Source organism: Canis lupus, chromosome 15 (assembly GCF_011100685.1).
Source record: "Canis lupus familiaris isolate Mischka breed German Shepherd chromosome 15, alternate assembly UU_Cfam_GSD_1.0, whole genome shotgun sequence".
In the NCBI taxonomy this organism is placed as follows: domain Eukaryota; kingdom Metazoa; phylum Chordata; class Mammalia; order Carnivora; family Canidae; genus Canis; species Canis lupus.
This window is the reverse complement of record NC_049236.1, coordinates 14838691-14855542: the sequence shown is the minus strand read 5'-3', so window position 1 is coordinate 14855542 and position 16852 is coordinate 14838691. Positions and strand designations below refer to the sequence as shown.

Below are 16852 nucleotides of genomic sequence, written 5' to 3'. Positions count from 1 at the left end.
CCTGTCATTCTCCAAAGAAAACTAGTAAGTTGTTTTTGTTTGTATCTTTTTTTTTTTTTTTTTTAATGATAGTCACAGAGAGAGAGAGAGGCAGAGACATAGGCAGAGGGAGAAACAGGCTCCATGCACCGGGAGCCCGACGTGGGATTCGATCCCGGGTCTCCAGGATCGCGCCCTGGGCCAAAGGCAGGCGCTAAACCGCTGTGCCACCCAGGGTTCCCTTGTTTGTATCATTGAGAACTCATTGATTTAAATATTTGGAGCTTTTAATCCATTGTAGCTATTATTTTTGTTGATGCTCAGATTGACACTTTTTGACCAGTGGGATTTTATTTAGGCTGACTCTTGAGTGTACTTTTGTAATATTTTTGTACTTTATTATTATTTTTATTTTTGTACGTTATTATTACACATACCAGACTTAGAGAAAAGTTGTAAAACTTCTATAAAGAAAACTTTCATTGCTTTTCCCTGGATTCCTCATAATTTACTTTATAATTCTTTTTGCATGAATGTAAGTATATATGACGACTGGGATGCACCTTCGTTGCTTTCTGGCATGAAAGCCAAATTCACCTTTGTACTTTCTGTGCCTTGGCTTAGAATCTTTTTTTCTTTTCTCTTTTCTTTCGTTTTTCTTTCTTAGATTTTATTTATTCATGACAGAGAGAGAGAGGTAGAGACATAGGCAGAGGGAGAAGCAGGCTTCTTGAGGGGAGCCTGATATGGGACTGAATCCTGGGACACCGACCTGGGACGCCAGGAGCACACCCTGAGCTGAAGGCAGATGCTCAACTGCTGAGCCACCTGGGCATCCTGAATCTATTATTTTTCAATGGGATTTTGGTTCCTTCTAGTGAGAAATATATTTTTTGGAGTATAGTCTGAGTGTCTGGGGGTGGGGTTTTTTATTGATTTATGATAGGCACACAGTGAGAGAGAGAGAGAGGCAGAGACACAGGCAGAGGGAGAAGCAGGCTCCATGCACCGGGAGCCCGATGCGGGACTCGATCCTGGGTCCCCAGGATCGCGCCCTGGGCCAAAGGCAGGCGCTAAACCGCTGCGCCACCCAGGGATCCCCTACAAAATTTTTTAAAGATCTTTATTAAAACTTTTCAAAACTGAATATTCATGGAAACTATGGGCTTTTTTTTTTTTTAAGAACTTTATTTTTAGTGAGCAATTTAACAGAATGTGAGGTTTTTAGGAATGCATATGTTAGATTATAACATATTTCACTCTTTTCCACTTGATCCTAAACTCAAAGCTAGGATGTGACCATTTTGTTTACTGTAGTATTCTCATGCTAGCAAATAGGCATTTAACAGATATTTGAGTGAAGATTAAATTTGATTATGTAGGTGAGTAATACTTTTGAGATCTTAATATCCTATTGGGCACTTAATAAATGGTAGTTCTATTATGGCTTTATTTTTTTCTTAATTTTTTTAATTTCCAGGCTTAGAATAGCTTTCATCTTATTTTTTTTTCTCTTGATTTTTCATTACAGGGTTGAAGAAGATGCTCCTGCTCCTTCTACCTCTGCAGATAAAGTGGAGAGGTAAGATTTTTTACAGTACAGTAGATTGATGTTTGGATTATAAAGTAAGAACTATATAACTTAAGGGCAGTATTATTATTAATAGATAACAGTTGAGACTGAATATTAAGATACTTGTCTGTAGTTTATGGAGCAGGGAGCCTGATGAGGTTCACCATCCCAGGACCCTGGCATCATGACCTGAGCTGAAGGCAGGTGCTGAACTAACTGAGCCACCCAGGCACCCTGGTTTTTCATATTGAGTAAAATATCATAATTGAAAGTTACTTAGTTCTGCTCCTCATTCGTTACTTGCCTATTCTTTTTGAATATTTCTGCTGATTTAGATTTTTAAAAAATATTTATTTATTCATGTAGACATAACGAGAGAGAGAGAGAGAGAGAGAGAGACACACACACACACACACACACACACACACACACACTCAGAGATAGAAGCAGACTCCACGCAGGGACCCCGAGGTGGGACTCGATCCTGGGACTCCAGGATCGAGCCCTGGGCCAAAGGCAGGCGCTAAACCGCTGAGCCACCCAGGGATCCCCCCCTCCCCTTTTTAAAAGATTTTATTTATTCATGAGAGAGGCAGAGACACAGGCAGAGGGGGAAGCAGGCTTCTCACAGGGAGCCCGATGTGGGACTTGATCCTGGATCCTGGGATCACGCCCTGAGCCAAAGGCAGGCGCTCGACTGCTCAGCCACCCAGGCCTCCCTGTATTTATGTTTTTTTTTTTTTTTTTTAGATTTATTTATTTATGATAGACATAGAGAGGCAGAGACACAGGAGGAGGGAGAAGCAGGCCCATGCCCGGAGTCCGAGGTGGGACTTGATCCCGGGACTGCAGGATCGTGCCGTGGGCCAAAGGCAGGCGCCAAACTGCTGAGCCACCCAGGGATCCCCTATATTTATGTATTTTTATTATTTTTTTATTTATGTATTTTTAAAATAATCTCTACACCCAGTGTTGGGCTCAAACTTATAAGCTTGAGATCAAGAGTCTCCTGTGGACAGAACTAGCTAGGTGCCCAATTTTTAGGGCTTTTAGTTGTACGTTTAGAAAGTCTGTTAATCCATTGGAGTTAATTTTTGTATGTGGTATGATAGAAGGTTGAAGTTTACTTTATTGCATATGGCTATCCAATTATTCCAGTACCATTTGTTGAGAAAGATGATTTTTTCCCCTCATTGAGTTGTCTTGGTACCTTTGTCAAAATTTCAAGTGGTGGTAGGCATGTATCTGTTTTTGTGTTCTGGTCCATTTCATCTATTTGCCCTTTTATGTCAATTCCACATTATCTTTTGCTCTGTCTACCTACATATTTTTCATTTATTTTTCTTAGAGGTAGTACAGCTTCCTGTACGAATTTAAGATTCCTTTTTTGTTTGTTGCTTAATTAGCAAATGTTTATAGTGACATACAGTATAGGCTTTGTGAGTAGATAAACCTTAAAGAGAAAGTAATCTAGGAAAGCTGTTGAGAATATTGCTTTGGGATTTCTTCCTTTCCTTTCCTTTCCTTTCCCTTTCCTTTCCCTTTCCTTTCCCTTTCCTTTCCCTTTCCTTTCCCTTTCCTTTCCCTTTCCTTTCCCTTTCCTTTCCCCTTTCCTTTCCCTTTCCCCTTTCCCTTCCCTTTCCCCTTTCCTTTCCCTTTCCCCTTTCCTTTCCCTTTCCCCTTTCCTTTCCCTTTCCCCTTTCCTTTCCCTTTCCCCTTTCCTTTCCCCTTTCCTTTCCCCTTTCCTTTCCCCTTTCCTTTTTCCTTCCTTTCTTTCCTTTTTCCTTCCTTTCCTTCCTTTCTTTCATTTATTCACGAGAGACACATACAGAGGTAGAAACATAGCAGACCGAAAAGCAGGCTCCTTGTGAGGAGCCTGTTGTGGGACTTGATCCCGGGACTCTGGGATCCTATCCTGAGCCGAAGGCAGATGCTCAACCGCTGAGCCACCCAGGCATCCTGGGGTTTCTTTTGCTTTTATAGTGATGAATAAATGAGTTAACTAAGCTTTGCTGGAGAGGTCAAAGTTTTAAAGAAGTCAAAATGGTTTAAATGTAACAGGTATTCAACAAATGTTGTTGTTGTTTTAAGTATTTGATACTTGAAAAAATATTTTTTTCTTGCAGCCTGGATGTGGATAATGAAGCTAAGAAACTGTTGGGTTTAGGACAGAAACATCTGGTGATGGGGGATATTCCAGCAGCTGTCAATGCATTCCAGGAAGCAGCTAGTCTTTTGTAAGTATTGTGTTTTGCTATGATGTGCTATGTTGTGTTAAAAGGTTCCTTTTCCTTTTCCTTTTCCTTTTCCTTTTCCTTTCCGACACACAGAAGCCGAGACACAGGCAGAGGGAGAAGCAGGCTCCTCACAGGGAGCCCGATGTGAGACTTGATCCTGGACCCCGGGATCACTCCCTGAGCCAAAGGCAGACGCTCAACTGCTGAGCCACCCAAGCATCCCAATGTGTTAAAAGTTTCTTATGGGGCAGCCTGGGTGGCTCAGTGGTTTAGCACCTGCTTTTGGCCCAGGGCGTGATCCTGGAGACCCGGGATTGAGTCTCATGTCAGGCTCCCAGGATGGAGCCTGCTTCTTCTCCCTCTGCCTGTGTCTCTGCCTCTCTCTCTCTGTGTCTCTCATGAATAAATAAATAAATAAAATCTTAAAAAAAAAAGTTTCTTATGGGGCTGGGAAGGGAGAGGAGTTTTAAAAGACTGGATATTTTTCACGTACAAGTTTATTCCTGTAACTAATGATAAGACTTACATATCACTGAGCAAATCTCACTCAGTCTTTGCTTTTACTGAGTAAGGTAGTTTGTTTTCCAAGGACTTTTTATAGTCCTTTTAGTAGGCTCTATGCCCAGTGCAGAGCACAGTGCAGGGCTCAAACTTAAAAGTGAGATCAAGAGCTGAGCCCAAATCAATAGTCTGATGCTCAACTGACTGAGCTACTCAGGTTCCCCTGTTCTGGGACTTACTTTTAAAACTTGAAGTTCTTGGGGGATCCCTGGGTGGCTCAGTGGTTTAATGCTGCCTTCGGCCCGGGGTGTGATCCTGGAGTCCCGGGATCAAGTCCCACGTCGGGCTCCCTGCATGGAGCCTGCTTCTCCCTCTGCCTCTCTCTGTGTCTCTCATGAATAAATAAATAAAATCTTAAAAAAAACAAAAACAAAAACTTGAAGTTCTCTTTCTGGGGAATCTCCTGAAAGTACCAAGCAGGCCACAATGATCCGTTACCCTACCACTAATGCTGATGTTAGTACAGCATTTTTCAGATTGTTAGCATCTTTGTTCTCTGTTGCAGTTGTTTGGAAGTTGTCATCTACCACTAGGTGGCCATATATATCTATATCGTGAGGAAACATGTTAGCATTAGTCCCTCAAATGTGATTTAACCAAAGACTTTATTAATGTATCTCTGGAGCTGAGAGAAAAAGTAAGAGTTAAGTCTTCAAACAATAGGTTTTCAGCCTATGATGGTTTTAGTTAGTTTCTTCTGAGATCCTGTTAACAGTAGGAGTTGAAGTTAACCATGATCCCTAATGAGTTAATGTTATATACAGTTGAATTGAAGAAATCTTCTCATAAGAAATGCTTATAATAAAACTAGATTTCAGGTTCACTATGATTAAAAGCCTCTGGCTTCTTCATACCTTCTTAGGGTTCTGTCTGTCCATTCTTGTCCCAACCCTACTCCCTCTCCCTACACCTAGAACAGAATTGTTCTTGGATGTGTCTGCATCAATCTCTTGTCATAATTCCTGACCTCTGGTCTAAGTTTGTCATCACTTGGGCCAGAAGACCTGGGGCTCATACCCCGTGGTATGTTATGAATAGGGTGTAAATTTTATTGGATGCTAATAAGTATTTAGGTATTTTTTTAATAAAAACATATGGTTTATCTTACAGTGTAAACTGCCAAAATCATAAGTTTCTAAGAATAAACACAAATAAACCTACTTCTTAGCTTATTTTCTTACCAGATATCTAGAGATCAGCATTTTCACTATCTTGCCTTTAAGGATATTTAGGGGGGAAATTTGAGGTGCACTATTCTAATCTAGTAGATTACACTTAAACATGACCCTCATAATACTTTGCGCTTAGTTTGTCTAGTTATACTCACCAAACCTTAATGGCTGTTAGCTGGCCTGACTTTGGATGACTTCTGCGAGTCTTTCACTCCATGAGTCACTTTCATCTCTTTCTACATAGAGTAGAAAACTTTCTCCTTCCTACTTAGCACACTTGTGATTGTTTTCCCTTTCCCTCTTCCCTCTTCTCTGTCTCTCATGAGTGAATAAATGAAATCTTTATTTATTTTTTTTTTTTAAGATTTTATTTATTCAGGAGCCAGAGAGAGGTAGAGACACAGGCAGAGGGAGAAGCAGGCTCCATGCAGGGAGCCCGACGTGGGACTTGATCCGGGTCTCCAGGATCACACCGCGGGCTGCAGGCGGCGCTAAACCGCTGCGCCACCGGGGTTGCCCATGAAATCTTTCAAAAAATAAAAATAAATACTATTATAGGCAATTATTCAATTTTTAGAGTAGATCTTTAAGCAGTTTGTAAAATACTTCTTTTTTTTTTTATAGATGTGTAAAGGCATATGAAATGTAAGGTTTATTTTTTTTTAATATATTTTTTTAAATTTTTATTTATTTATGATAGTCACAGAGAGAGAGAGAGAGAGAGGCAGAGACACAGGCAGAGGGAGAAGCAGGCTCCATGCACCGGGAGCCTGATGTGGGATTCGATCCCGGGTCTCCAGGATCACACCCTGGGCCAACGGCAGGCGCCAAACCGCTGAGCCACACAGGGATCCCGAAATGTAAGGTTTATATAGCTAAAGTTTAGAGGTGAGGGGATGCCTGGGCGGCTCAGCAGTTGAGCGCCTGCCTTCGGCTCAGGGTGTGATCATGGAGTCCCCGGATCGAGTCCCACATCGGGCTTCCTGCATGGAGCTTGCATCAACCTCTGCCTGTTTGTATGCCCCTCTTTCTGTGTCTCTCAGGAATAAATAAATAAAATCTTTAAAAAAAAAAGTTTAGAGGTGGGATTTGAACCCAGGTAGTCCGACTCCAGGGAATAAGCTGTTACCTCTATAACATATCTTTCTACATACTTTATTCATTTTTAAAAACATATTTTATTTATTCATGAGAGAGAGAGAGAGGCAGAGACACAAGCAGAGGGAGATGCAGGCTCGATGCAGGGATCCCGATGTGGACTCCATCCCGGGATTCCAGGATCACGCCCTGAGCTGAAGGCAGATGCTCAAACCGCTGAGCCACCCAGGCATCTCTACTTTGATTCATTCTTCAGGTCTCAGCCAAAGGTCCCGTTACTGTTCTGGGCTGACATTCATCTTACAGGAGGAAAAACACCTGTTAATGTAGTTTGGCTTTTTTTTTTTTTTTTTTTTTTAATTATTTATTTATGATAGTCACACAGAGAGAGAGAGAGAGAGAGAGAGAGAGAGAGAGGCAGAGACACAGGCAGAGGGAGAAGCAGGCTCCATGCACCGGGAGCCCGACGTGGGATTCGATCCCGGGTCTCCAGGATCGTGCCCTGGGTCAAAGGCAGGGGCTAAACCGCTGCGCCACCCAGGGATCCCTGTAGTTTGGCTCTTAGATTATATACTATAACTGTAGCAAATTGATGTCACTTGGAACATACATATATATAGAGAAAGACCAGGCAGTATATTAACTTTCTACATTGTGTGTGTGTCTATGTGTGCATGCACGAGCACACTTTTTTTTTTTTAAGATTTTATTTGTTTATTCATGAGAGAGAGAGAGAAAGAGAGAGAAGGAGGGAGGGAGGCAGAGATACAGGCAGACAGAGGGAGAAGCAGCCTCCATGCAGGGAGAGAGAGAGAGGAGAGAGAAGAGAGAGAGAGAGAGGCAGAGATACAGGGAGAGGGAGAAGCAGGCTCCACTCAGGGAGCCTGACATGGGACTCAATCCCGGGTCTCCAGGATCAGGCCCGCGGCCGAAGGTGGTGCTAAACCACTGAGCCACCTGGGCTGCCCCCCGCCCTTTTTATAAAGTAAGCTTCAGGGGATCCCTGGGTGGCTCAGCGGTTTAGCGTCTGCCTTTGGCCCAGGGTGCGATCCTGGAGTCCTGGGATCGAGTTCCGCGTCGGGCTCCTGCATGGAGCCTGATTCTCCCTCTGCCTGTGTCTCTGCCTCTTTCTCTCTCTGTCTCTCTCTCTCTCATGAATAAATAAAATCTTAAAAAAAAAAAAAAGCTTCATGCCCAGCATGGAGCCCACAGTGGGGCTTTGTTTGTTTTTAAAGATTTTATTTAGAAAGACAGCATGATCTGGAGGAAAGGCAGAGGGAGAGGAACAAGCAGATTCCCCACAGAGTGCAGAGCCTCACTCACACAGGGCTCAATCTGAGGACCCTGAGATCATGATCTGAGCCAGTCAGAAACTTAACCAGCTGAGTCACCTAGGCACCCCCCAGCATGGGGCTTTGAACTCAAAACCTTGAAATCAAGAGTAGACCTTTAATTGAACGGCCCAGGCACCCCATACATTTTTAAAGTCCCTTTGTCCTTAAATTGAAAGCAAGAGAAGGGGGAAGTATTAGTTTCCTAGAAGGATGTGTCCCTGAAGAAATGTTATTTTATAATTTAAAGAACTAGAAATATTTCAGGTTAGATGTTAATTTAGATCTTTCATGTTTATTCTCTTTGTAGAGGTAAGAAGTATGGAGAGACAGCTAATGAGTGTGGAGAAGCCTTCTTTTTCTATGGGAAATCCCTTCTGGAGTTGGCAAGGTATGTCTTTCAAGCTGCACTGTTTTTATTTTTTAAGATTTATTTGAGAGAGAGCAAGTGCGGGATTTGGGGTGGCAAGGGAGAGGGTGAATCCTTAGACAGATTCCCTGCTGAGGGGGGGAGCCCAACGTGGGGCTCCCATCTGACAAACCTGAGATCATAACTGAGCCAAAAGCAGAGTCTGAGGTGCCCCTCAAACTGCAATTTTTTTTTTAAGATTTTATTTATTTATTCATGAGAGACACAGAGAGAGAGAGAGAGAGGCAGAGACATAGGCAGAGGGAGAAGCAGGCTTCACACAGGGAGCCTTATGTGGGACTCCATCCTTGCATTCTGTCACCACGCCCTGAGCCAAAGGCAGACGCCTAACTGCTGAGTCACCCAGGAGTCCCTCAGACTGCAGTGTTTAAGTAGGGTATTTTGAATCGCATTAATGGTCTGTTTAAAAACTTAAGTTTCGTTTTTTGCCAAGATTATTTACTACCTTCACAACTTTATATGAGCTGGTTTCACTAAGGGGGTTTAGAAGGAATGCAAAATATTGATGGAAGTTTTGGAAGGCACTTGATGCAGAGTAAACTTATGCTTGGGTTTTGACTTTTAGGGTCTTTTGAAGCAGAGATCTTTCTATTAGAGGATGGTCAATAATTTATTAAGGTCCAATATAGAGCGAGAATTTTTTTTTTTAATTTTTATTTATTTATGATAGTCCCACACAGAGAGAGAGAGAGAGGCAGAGACATAAACAGAGGGAGAAGCAGGCTCCATGCACCGGGAGCCTGATGTGGGATTCGATCCCGGGTCTCCAGGATCGCGCCCTGGGCCAAAGGCAGGCGCCAAACTGCTGCGCCACCCAGGGATCCCCTAGAGCGAGAATTTTCAAAAGCACTCTCAGAACAGTCATCCTCAACAAGGACTGAATGAAGGACAATTTGGAAACACTACCGTATGAAAATGTTTAGTAAATAAAACAGGTAGTCTTAACTATTGGAAAGTTGTGTATTTTTCACTGGAGTTTATTAACCAAAATAAAATCTATTGAGGGTACACAAACTAGCAAATATTTTATGCCTCATTTAATCCAGTTCTGGTAAGTTTTTTAATTTTGTAGGTCATTTTGATGATTTGTCAGGAAAGTCTTGCCAGAATGTTTTTAAGCCAACTAGAGGAATACGGGGTAGATACAAGGTTTGAGAAATATGGCCCTATGGTAAAGTGAATATAAATTGATCTTTTTTAAAAAATATTTTATTTATTCATGAGAGACAGAGACGCAGAGAAACAGACAGAGGGAGAAGCAGGCTCCATGCAGGGAGCTGAATGCGGGACTCGATCCTGGGACTCCAGTCCAAAGGCAGGCGCTAAACCGCTGAGCCACCCAGGGATCCCTAAATTGATCTTTTTTTTTTTTTTTTTTAAATTGATCTTTTGATAAGAGTCATTGGTGCTTTTTAGGCAGGTGGATGAGGGGTGTGCTTTTTTTTTTTCTGAGTGCTTTTATGGCCTTAATTTATATTAGTTTTGCTCACTGCTTTTCTTCAATGAATACTTAAAAGTTTATATTCTCTGCACTTGATTGTTTTACTGTTGCTTTTATAATATAGCACTACAGTTTCTGTTGTAGAAAAACCGTTAGGTTCTAACTATCATACCTTTGGTGCTTTGTCCTTTTGTTCTAGAATGGAGAATGGTGTGTTGGGAAATGCCCTAGAAGGTGTGCATGTGGAAGAGGAGGAAGGAGAAAAAACAGAAGATGAATCTCTGGTAGAAAATAATGATAACATAGATGGTACGTGGAGTTGCGTGTGACGTTCAGGAGATGCGACGTTTATTTCTTGTGTACAAGTGATGGGAGTAGGTCTCTCCCTGTCCTGGATGGTTTCTCCTAAGTTGCATTGGGTCGTACCTGCATCTGGTGGAGACTACAGTGTGGAGATAGCCAATTACTGAAATTGACAGCAGGCTTTTGTAAAAGGAAAACTTAATTTCCCCAATAAATGTGGTCATTTAAATTGACATTTTAAATATATAGCAACTTTAAATGTTTTTCTAATGCAAATATTTAAAAGTCTGCGCAGCTCAGTTATTTTATTTTAATTTTTTAAAAGATTTTATTTATTTATTCATGATAGACATAGAGAGAGAGATAGAGAGGCAGAGACACAGGCAGAGGGAGAAGCAGGCTCCATGCAGGGAGCCCAACGCGGGACTCGATCCCGGGTCCTCAGGATCGCGCCCTGGGCCAAAGGCAGGCGCCAAACTGCTGAGCCTCCCAGGGATCCCCAGCTCAGTTATTTTAATAGCAGTACTTCTGGAGTATTTTTACATTTTTGTCTAAGAAAAGTAACTTCTTAGTGGAGTATGGCTACTAGAGTTTTACATATTAGTTGGAGGTTTATAATGTTTAGAGGAGAGCATAAAGCTTGGCATCTCTTAACCTAACTGATAATCAAAATGCTCAAGTAAAAATAATATTTAAGGAGCTTGGGTTTCTTTTGCAATAAGTTGCTCTGCTATCTGGGACTATTCCCTTTGCTTTTCTCAAGGGGGCAGATAATTTTTTAGGCCATCTGCTAAAATTTAAGCCAGGCTGTTTGAGGGTTTAAAGGGAATGTATTTTTAGTTTCCATTTATGCCTTTATCACTAAATTCGAAGACATGTTTATGCTTCATGTTCTTTAACCATGTAGAGGAAGCAAGGGAAGAGTTGAGAGAACAGGTTTATGACGCCATGGGAGAAAAAGAAGAAGCAAAAAAACCAGAAGACCAGTCTCTGGTAAAGCCTGAAATTGATAAAGAGCAGGAAAATGAAATGGAGAAGGGTGGAAGAGAAGACATGGATATAAGTGAGCCTACAGAGGAACTACAGGAAAAAGTTGAGTCCACTCCAGATCAGTTAACTGAAACCACTGAGGCAAAAGAAATAGCAGCACCAGAAGGACTGAATGAAGCCAAGGTCGCTTCTGGGAAGCCAGAACAGGAAGCCCCAGATGCTGAGGAAGGAAAATCAGTTTGTGGAACTGACGTGCAAGATGAATGCAGAGAAAAAGGTCAGGAGAAGCAGGGAGAAGTAATTGTGAGCATAGAGGAGAAGCCAAAAGAAGCTTCAGGAGAGCAACCTGTTACAACTCTTGAAAAGCAGGATACTGCAGTGGAGGCAGAAGCAGAGCCTATAGATTCAGCAGTCAAGCCAGTGGCTGGGGGTGGGAATGAGCCAAAGGAACAGGTAGCAGCTGCCTCTGAAAATGAGCCAGGAAGGGCTGTTCTTGAGCAGCTGGTAGGGCAAGAAATGCCTCCTGCTGAAGAGTCACCAAAGGTGACAATAGAGCTTGCAGAGGCCTCAGCTGCAGAAGCTGGGTCAGAAGTCTCTGAGAAGCCTGGACAGGAGGCCACAGTTCTCCCTAAGGATGGTATAGTCAATGGATTGTCAGCTGCAGGAGATCAGACTCCTGTTGAACAACAGACTAATGTAGAAGAACTGACAGAAACAAAAGATGGCTCAGGACTAGAGGAGGAGGTCAGGGCAGAGTTGGTTCCTAGCCAGGAGGAGGAAACTAAGCTGTCCATAGAAGAGTCTGAGGCAGCTGGAGATGGGGTTGAGACCAAGGTAGCCCGGGGGGCTCCTGAGAAATCGCCTGAAGACAAAGTTAAGATAGCTGCTAATGAAGAAACACGAGAAAGAGAAGAACAGATGAAAGAGGGTGAAGGTAACCGGGATATGCAAGAGCTGCAGTGGGTGGAGTACATTCTGGATTTGACTCACTAATCATGGGTAAAAGTCAGCCTTCCATTCAGGATTTTCCGTCTGCCTTTGGATTAGAAAAGGGCTAAATGAAAATGGGGATAGCTTAAGAAGATTGTGATAAGTTGAGCAAGTCAAAATGCAAGTCTTCAGCAGGCTTATAAACTAACACTTTTACTAACTGCAAAATAGGCCTTCTCTGTGATTTCTGAGACTTGGCTAGCTATCAGTAACTTGTACATACTAGCCAATAAAGGTGGATGGGGGCTGGTGGAGTAGGTAGGGAAATAGTGGGCTAGGCTGGCAGAGAATGCTGAATGGATGTTCACTTGCATGCCTCTGGATTATTTAATTTACTGTTCACATGGTTCCTATTCTCCACTTTAGGAAGCAGGATTAGAGCAGTAGAATCCAGTGAATTGGTACACTTAAGCAGGCATGCCATTTAAATGAAGGCAGTTAACCACAGTGAAAGAATTCTGGTGACTCTCTTTTACTTTTAGTCTTCAGGAAGTGTTCAGAGGCTTATTTGCATTAGTTTTAAATTAGCCTCCTCCAAAAGATAACAAAAAAATTAACATTTAGCCCTCTTGCTGCTTTCCCCCTCATTTCATGCTTGCTTTGGCTGCTAAACTGAAGTTTTTATTACTTAGAACATAAACTGTGGGATGCTTTGTGTAGTATTACTGGTTTAATTTTGATTCAATTCCATCAAGATGTATAAGTCTCTAGCATTTACATAATTGGCACGTCTGACTTGAGTGGTACTATCATTTGAGGATTCTACTGTCTGTAAGGCTTATCTAACGTTGATATTAATAACTACAGGTATATTCCAGTTAATAGTTATTAGTTCATATAACTGACAGACTACTTTAAGAGTTCTCATCAGTTTTAGATTTTCAAAGACCCACTATCAGTATTTGCAGCTCATTCTGGTAAACTACATTCTACCTATGTGCAGGTCCTTGCACTCCAGCCAGCACAGGCATGGTTAACCAGGAGTGAATTGGCTAAATGATAGCGCCACTGGGCTGCTTATTGGGTTTTAGGAGTTCTTTATGGAAAAAAACTGAATGCCTCAATTTTAAAAAGCTACCGTGTCTTAATCTTTAATGATAGTGATCAAAGACAGAAGATCTGCTGGCTCTGTTAATTTGGACTTTGAATAATAAAGTATAGTATAGTAGAGAGGTCCTGCTTCTCCAGTTCAAAAACTATTCAGTTGGATTATAAGTAACATTGTTAGAGTTCCCTCACATTCATTATTATTATTATTTTTAAAGATTTTATTTATTCATGAGAGACACACAGAGGCAGAGACACAGGCACAGGGAGAAGCGGGCTCCATGCCAGGAGCTCCATGTGGGACTCGATTCTGGAGCTCCAGGACCACGCCCTGAGCCAAAGGCAGACGCTCAACCGCTGAGCCACCCAGGCGTCCCAATTATTTTTGATTCCAAAAAAATACTATGCAGTAGGTAGTACTCCTCTGGGGAGATCATGAAGAAATTGAGACTTAGGGCTTATGTTACTTGTTTAGGGTCAAACACTAAGTCATAGAACTAGAATCAGACCCTAGATCTGACATGAATGTATATTCTTCTCAAGCCTACCTCACAGTGAGGAAGGTGACTTTAATCTGGTCACTCTTTTTATTTATTTATTTTTTAAAGATTTATATATTTGAGAGAGTGAGCAAGTGAAGCAGGGAGAGAGAAACTTTAGCAGATTCTATGTTCAGCACAGAGCCTGATTGGGGGCTTGATCTCACAACCCTGCAATTGACCTGAGCCAAAAACCAAGAGTCCTTTATTTTTTTTATTATTTTTTTTTTTTTAAGATTTTATTCATCTATTCATAGAGATACACACACATAGAGAGGCAGAGACACAGGCAGAGGGAGAAGCAGGGTCCATGCAGAGAGCCTGACATGGGACTCGATCCCGGGTCTCCAGGATCACACCCTGGGCTGCAGGCAGCGCCAAACCGCTGCGCCACTGGGGCTGTCCCCAAGAGTCCTTTATTTTATTTATTTATTTTTTTAATTTTTATTTATTTATGATAGTCACAGAGAGAGAGAGAGAGAGGCAGAGACATACGCAGAGGGAGAAGCAGGCTCCATGCACCTGGAGCCCGACGTGGGATTCGATCCCAGGTCTCCAGGATCACGCCCTGGGCCAAAGGCAGGCGCTAAACCACTGTTGCGCCACCCAGGGATCCCAAGAGTCCTTTAAACATCTGGTCACCAACATGCCTCTCTGGTCACTTTTTTTTTTTTTAAGATTTTATTTATTTGACAGAATGAGTGACAGCACAAGCTGGGGGAGCTATAGGCAGAGGGAGAAGGGAGAAGCAGACTTCCCACAGCTGGGAGCCCAGTGTGGGCCTTGATCACAGGACTTTTTTTTAAGATTTTATTCATTTATTCATAGAGACAGAGAGAGAGAGAGGCAGAGACACAGGCAGAGGGAGAAGCAGGCATCATACAGAGCCTGATGTGGGACTCGATCCAGGGTCTCCAGGATCACGCCCTGGGCTGCAGGTGGCACTAAACTGCTGCGCCACTGGGGCTGCCCGATCTCAGGACTCTTGAGCTGAAGGCAGATGCTTAACTGGCTGAGCCACCCAGGCATCTCCTTCCTCTTTTTTTTTTTTTTTTTTTTTTTAAGATTTTAAGTGATCTCTGTACTTAATGTGGGGCTCAAACCCACAACCCTGAGATCAAGAGTCCAGTGCTCTATTGACTGAGCTAGCCAGGCACCCCATAGGTTTTCTCTTAAAATCCCATTTTCTACCACCTCTCAGGCTGTCCATATCCCTAATAAAGATAGTTGCTCTGTTCTTTTCTAAGTCTCATGCTAGATATGATTGGTAAGTGAACAAAGCCTAAAAATTATTTTTTTCTTTTCTTTTTTTTTTTTTATTTATTTTTTTATTTATTTACGATAGTCCCAGAGAGAGAGAGAGAGAGGCAGAGACACAGGGAGAGGGAGAAGCAGGCTCCATGCACCAGGGAGCCCGACGTGGGATTCGATCCCGGGTCTTCAGGATCGCGCCCTGGGCCAAAGGCAGGCGCCAAACCGCTGCGCCACCCAGGGATCCCCATTTTTTTCAAGATTGATTTATTCATGAGAGACAGAGAAAGAGTGAGGCGGGTGGTGGGGCACAGACCTAGGCAGAGGGAGAAGCAGGCTCCATGCAGGAAGCTCAATGTGGGACTCGAGCCTGGGTCCCAGGATCATGCCCTGAGCTGAAGGCAGACGCTCAACTGCTGAGCCACGCAGGTGTCCCCAAAGTTTTTAAATTTTAGGCACAGAGCTTGGCCATTCTCAGACTATACTGGTCAATCTGTAGTGTTTACCTGACTTAATCCTATGGGAGTTCTAGAGTAACCAGAGAATCAGCAGATTGCCTTTACTTTGTCTTTAAGAATTTTTCTTCTTTGTGCTGTTCTGTGCCATTAACTTTTGAACAGGCTGCAAATCAGAGAAATGGTATAAAACTGTGTTTCCCTTTTTTCCAAGGCATACTACAAAGAAGATGCCATTTTTAGAGAGGCTTGGAAAATATTTAACAGATCACTTTACTGAGGACATAAAGGCATTCCAGTATCTGGGTATAACTTACCAGGTTGGAAAGTGTTGTTTTAAAGTAATGGCTTTCTCATAACCTAGCTTCCTTTCCACCATTCCTTGAGGATAGTACAGATTTCTCAAGGGAAACCAGTATTTTTTTCAGATATCATAAGAATTTTAATTTTAGGGATCCCTGGGTGGCGCAGCGGTTTGGCGCCTGCCTTTGGCCTAGGGCGCGATCCTGGAGACCTGGGATCGAATCCCACATCGGGCTCCCGGTGCATGGAGCCTGCTTCTCCCTCTGCCTGTGTCTCTGCCTCTCTCTCTCTCTCTCTCTCTCTCTCTCTCGACTATCATAAATAAATAAAAAAAAATTAAAAAAGAATTTTAATTTTAAAATTTGATGTAAAAATAAGATTTTATGTCAAATTAGATGTCACCTGGCATTCTGGTATGAATAGGAACAGATACGAGATAATTTAAGAATACAGAATAACAATACATATTTTGTCAAATTTTCCTACAAATTAGGAAGGTAAAAGTGTTTGTTTCATAGATAAACTTCATCCATCTAGAGAATTTTTTTTTAAAGATTGATTTATTCATGAGAGACAGAGAGGTAGAGCCATAGGTAGAAGGAGCAGAGAGAGAGAGAGAGAGAGAGAGAGAGAGGTAGAGACCTGGGCAGAGGGAGAAACAGGCTCTATGCCCAATGCGGGACTTGATCCTGGGACTGCAGGATCACACCCTGAGCCGGAGGCAGACTCAACTGTTGAACCACCCAGGCGTCCCTTTTCTAGAGAATTCTTGAGAATGGACTGTATTGTTAATAAAACCACCCATCTAGTATAACAGTACTGAGTATACACATGATTTGGAAATATGGGTACAGAAAGATAATGGTGTATTATGATGATATTTATTTCAGAAGTACTAAATTACATGGTCAGCATCAACAGGGGAAAAATGAGCCATTTGATAAAATAGTTTGCTATAGGTTAATTAGCCTGTAACTGGTTCTTAGAGGAATTTTTTTTTTTTTTTAATTTCTTATGTAATCTCTACACCTAGCATGGGCTAGAACTCCCCAACACTGAGATCAAGAGTTGCATGCTCACTAATTGAGCCAGCCAGGCACCTTTCTTAGAGAACTTCTTTAGATTGTCTTATTAATTTATAATGTTTAGGAA

General features: G+C 42.3%; 1 protein-coding gene across 4 annotated transcripts in view; it reads left to right on the top strand.

Moving 5' to 3' along the window:
- Positions 1–16852, top strand: part of NASP (nuclear autoantigenic sperm protein) — a 40281-nt gene that overhangs the window by 18250 nt on the left and 5179 nt on the right. For 3 of the 4 annotated variants that reach the window (XM_038558219.1, XM_038558217.1, XM_038558218.1), the window contains 5 exons: positions 1511–1561; positions 3679–3789; positions 8262–8342; positions 10022–10131; positions 11033–12049. In XM_038558219.1, the coding sequence (XP_038414147.1) occupies positions 1511–1561; positions 3679–3789; positions 8262–8342; positions 10022–10131; positions 11033–12049 (1370 nt within the window). The remainder of the gene's footprint in view (positions 1–1510; positions 1562–3678; positions 3790–8261; positions 8343–10021; positions 10132–11032; positions 12050–16852) is intronic. The other variant, XM_038558220.1, reaches the window with a different exon arrangement.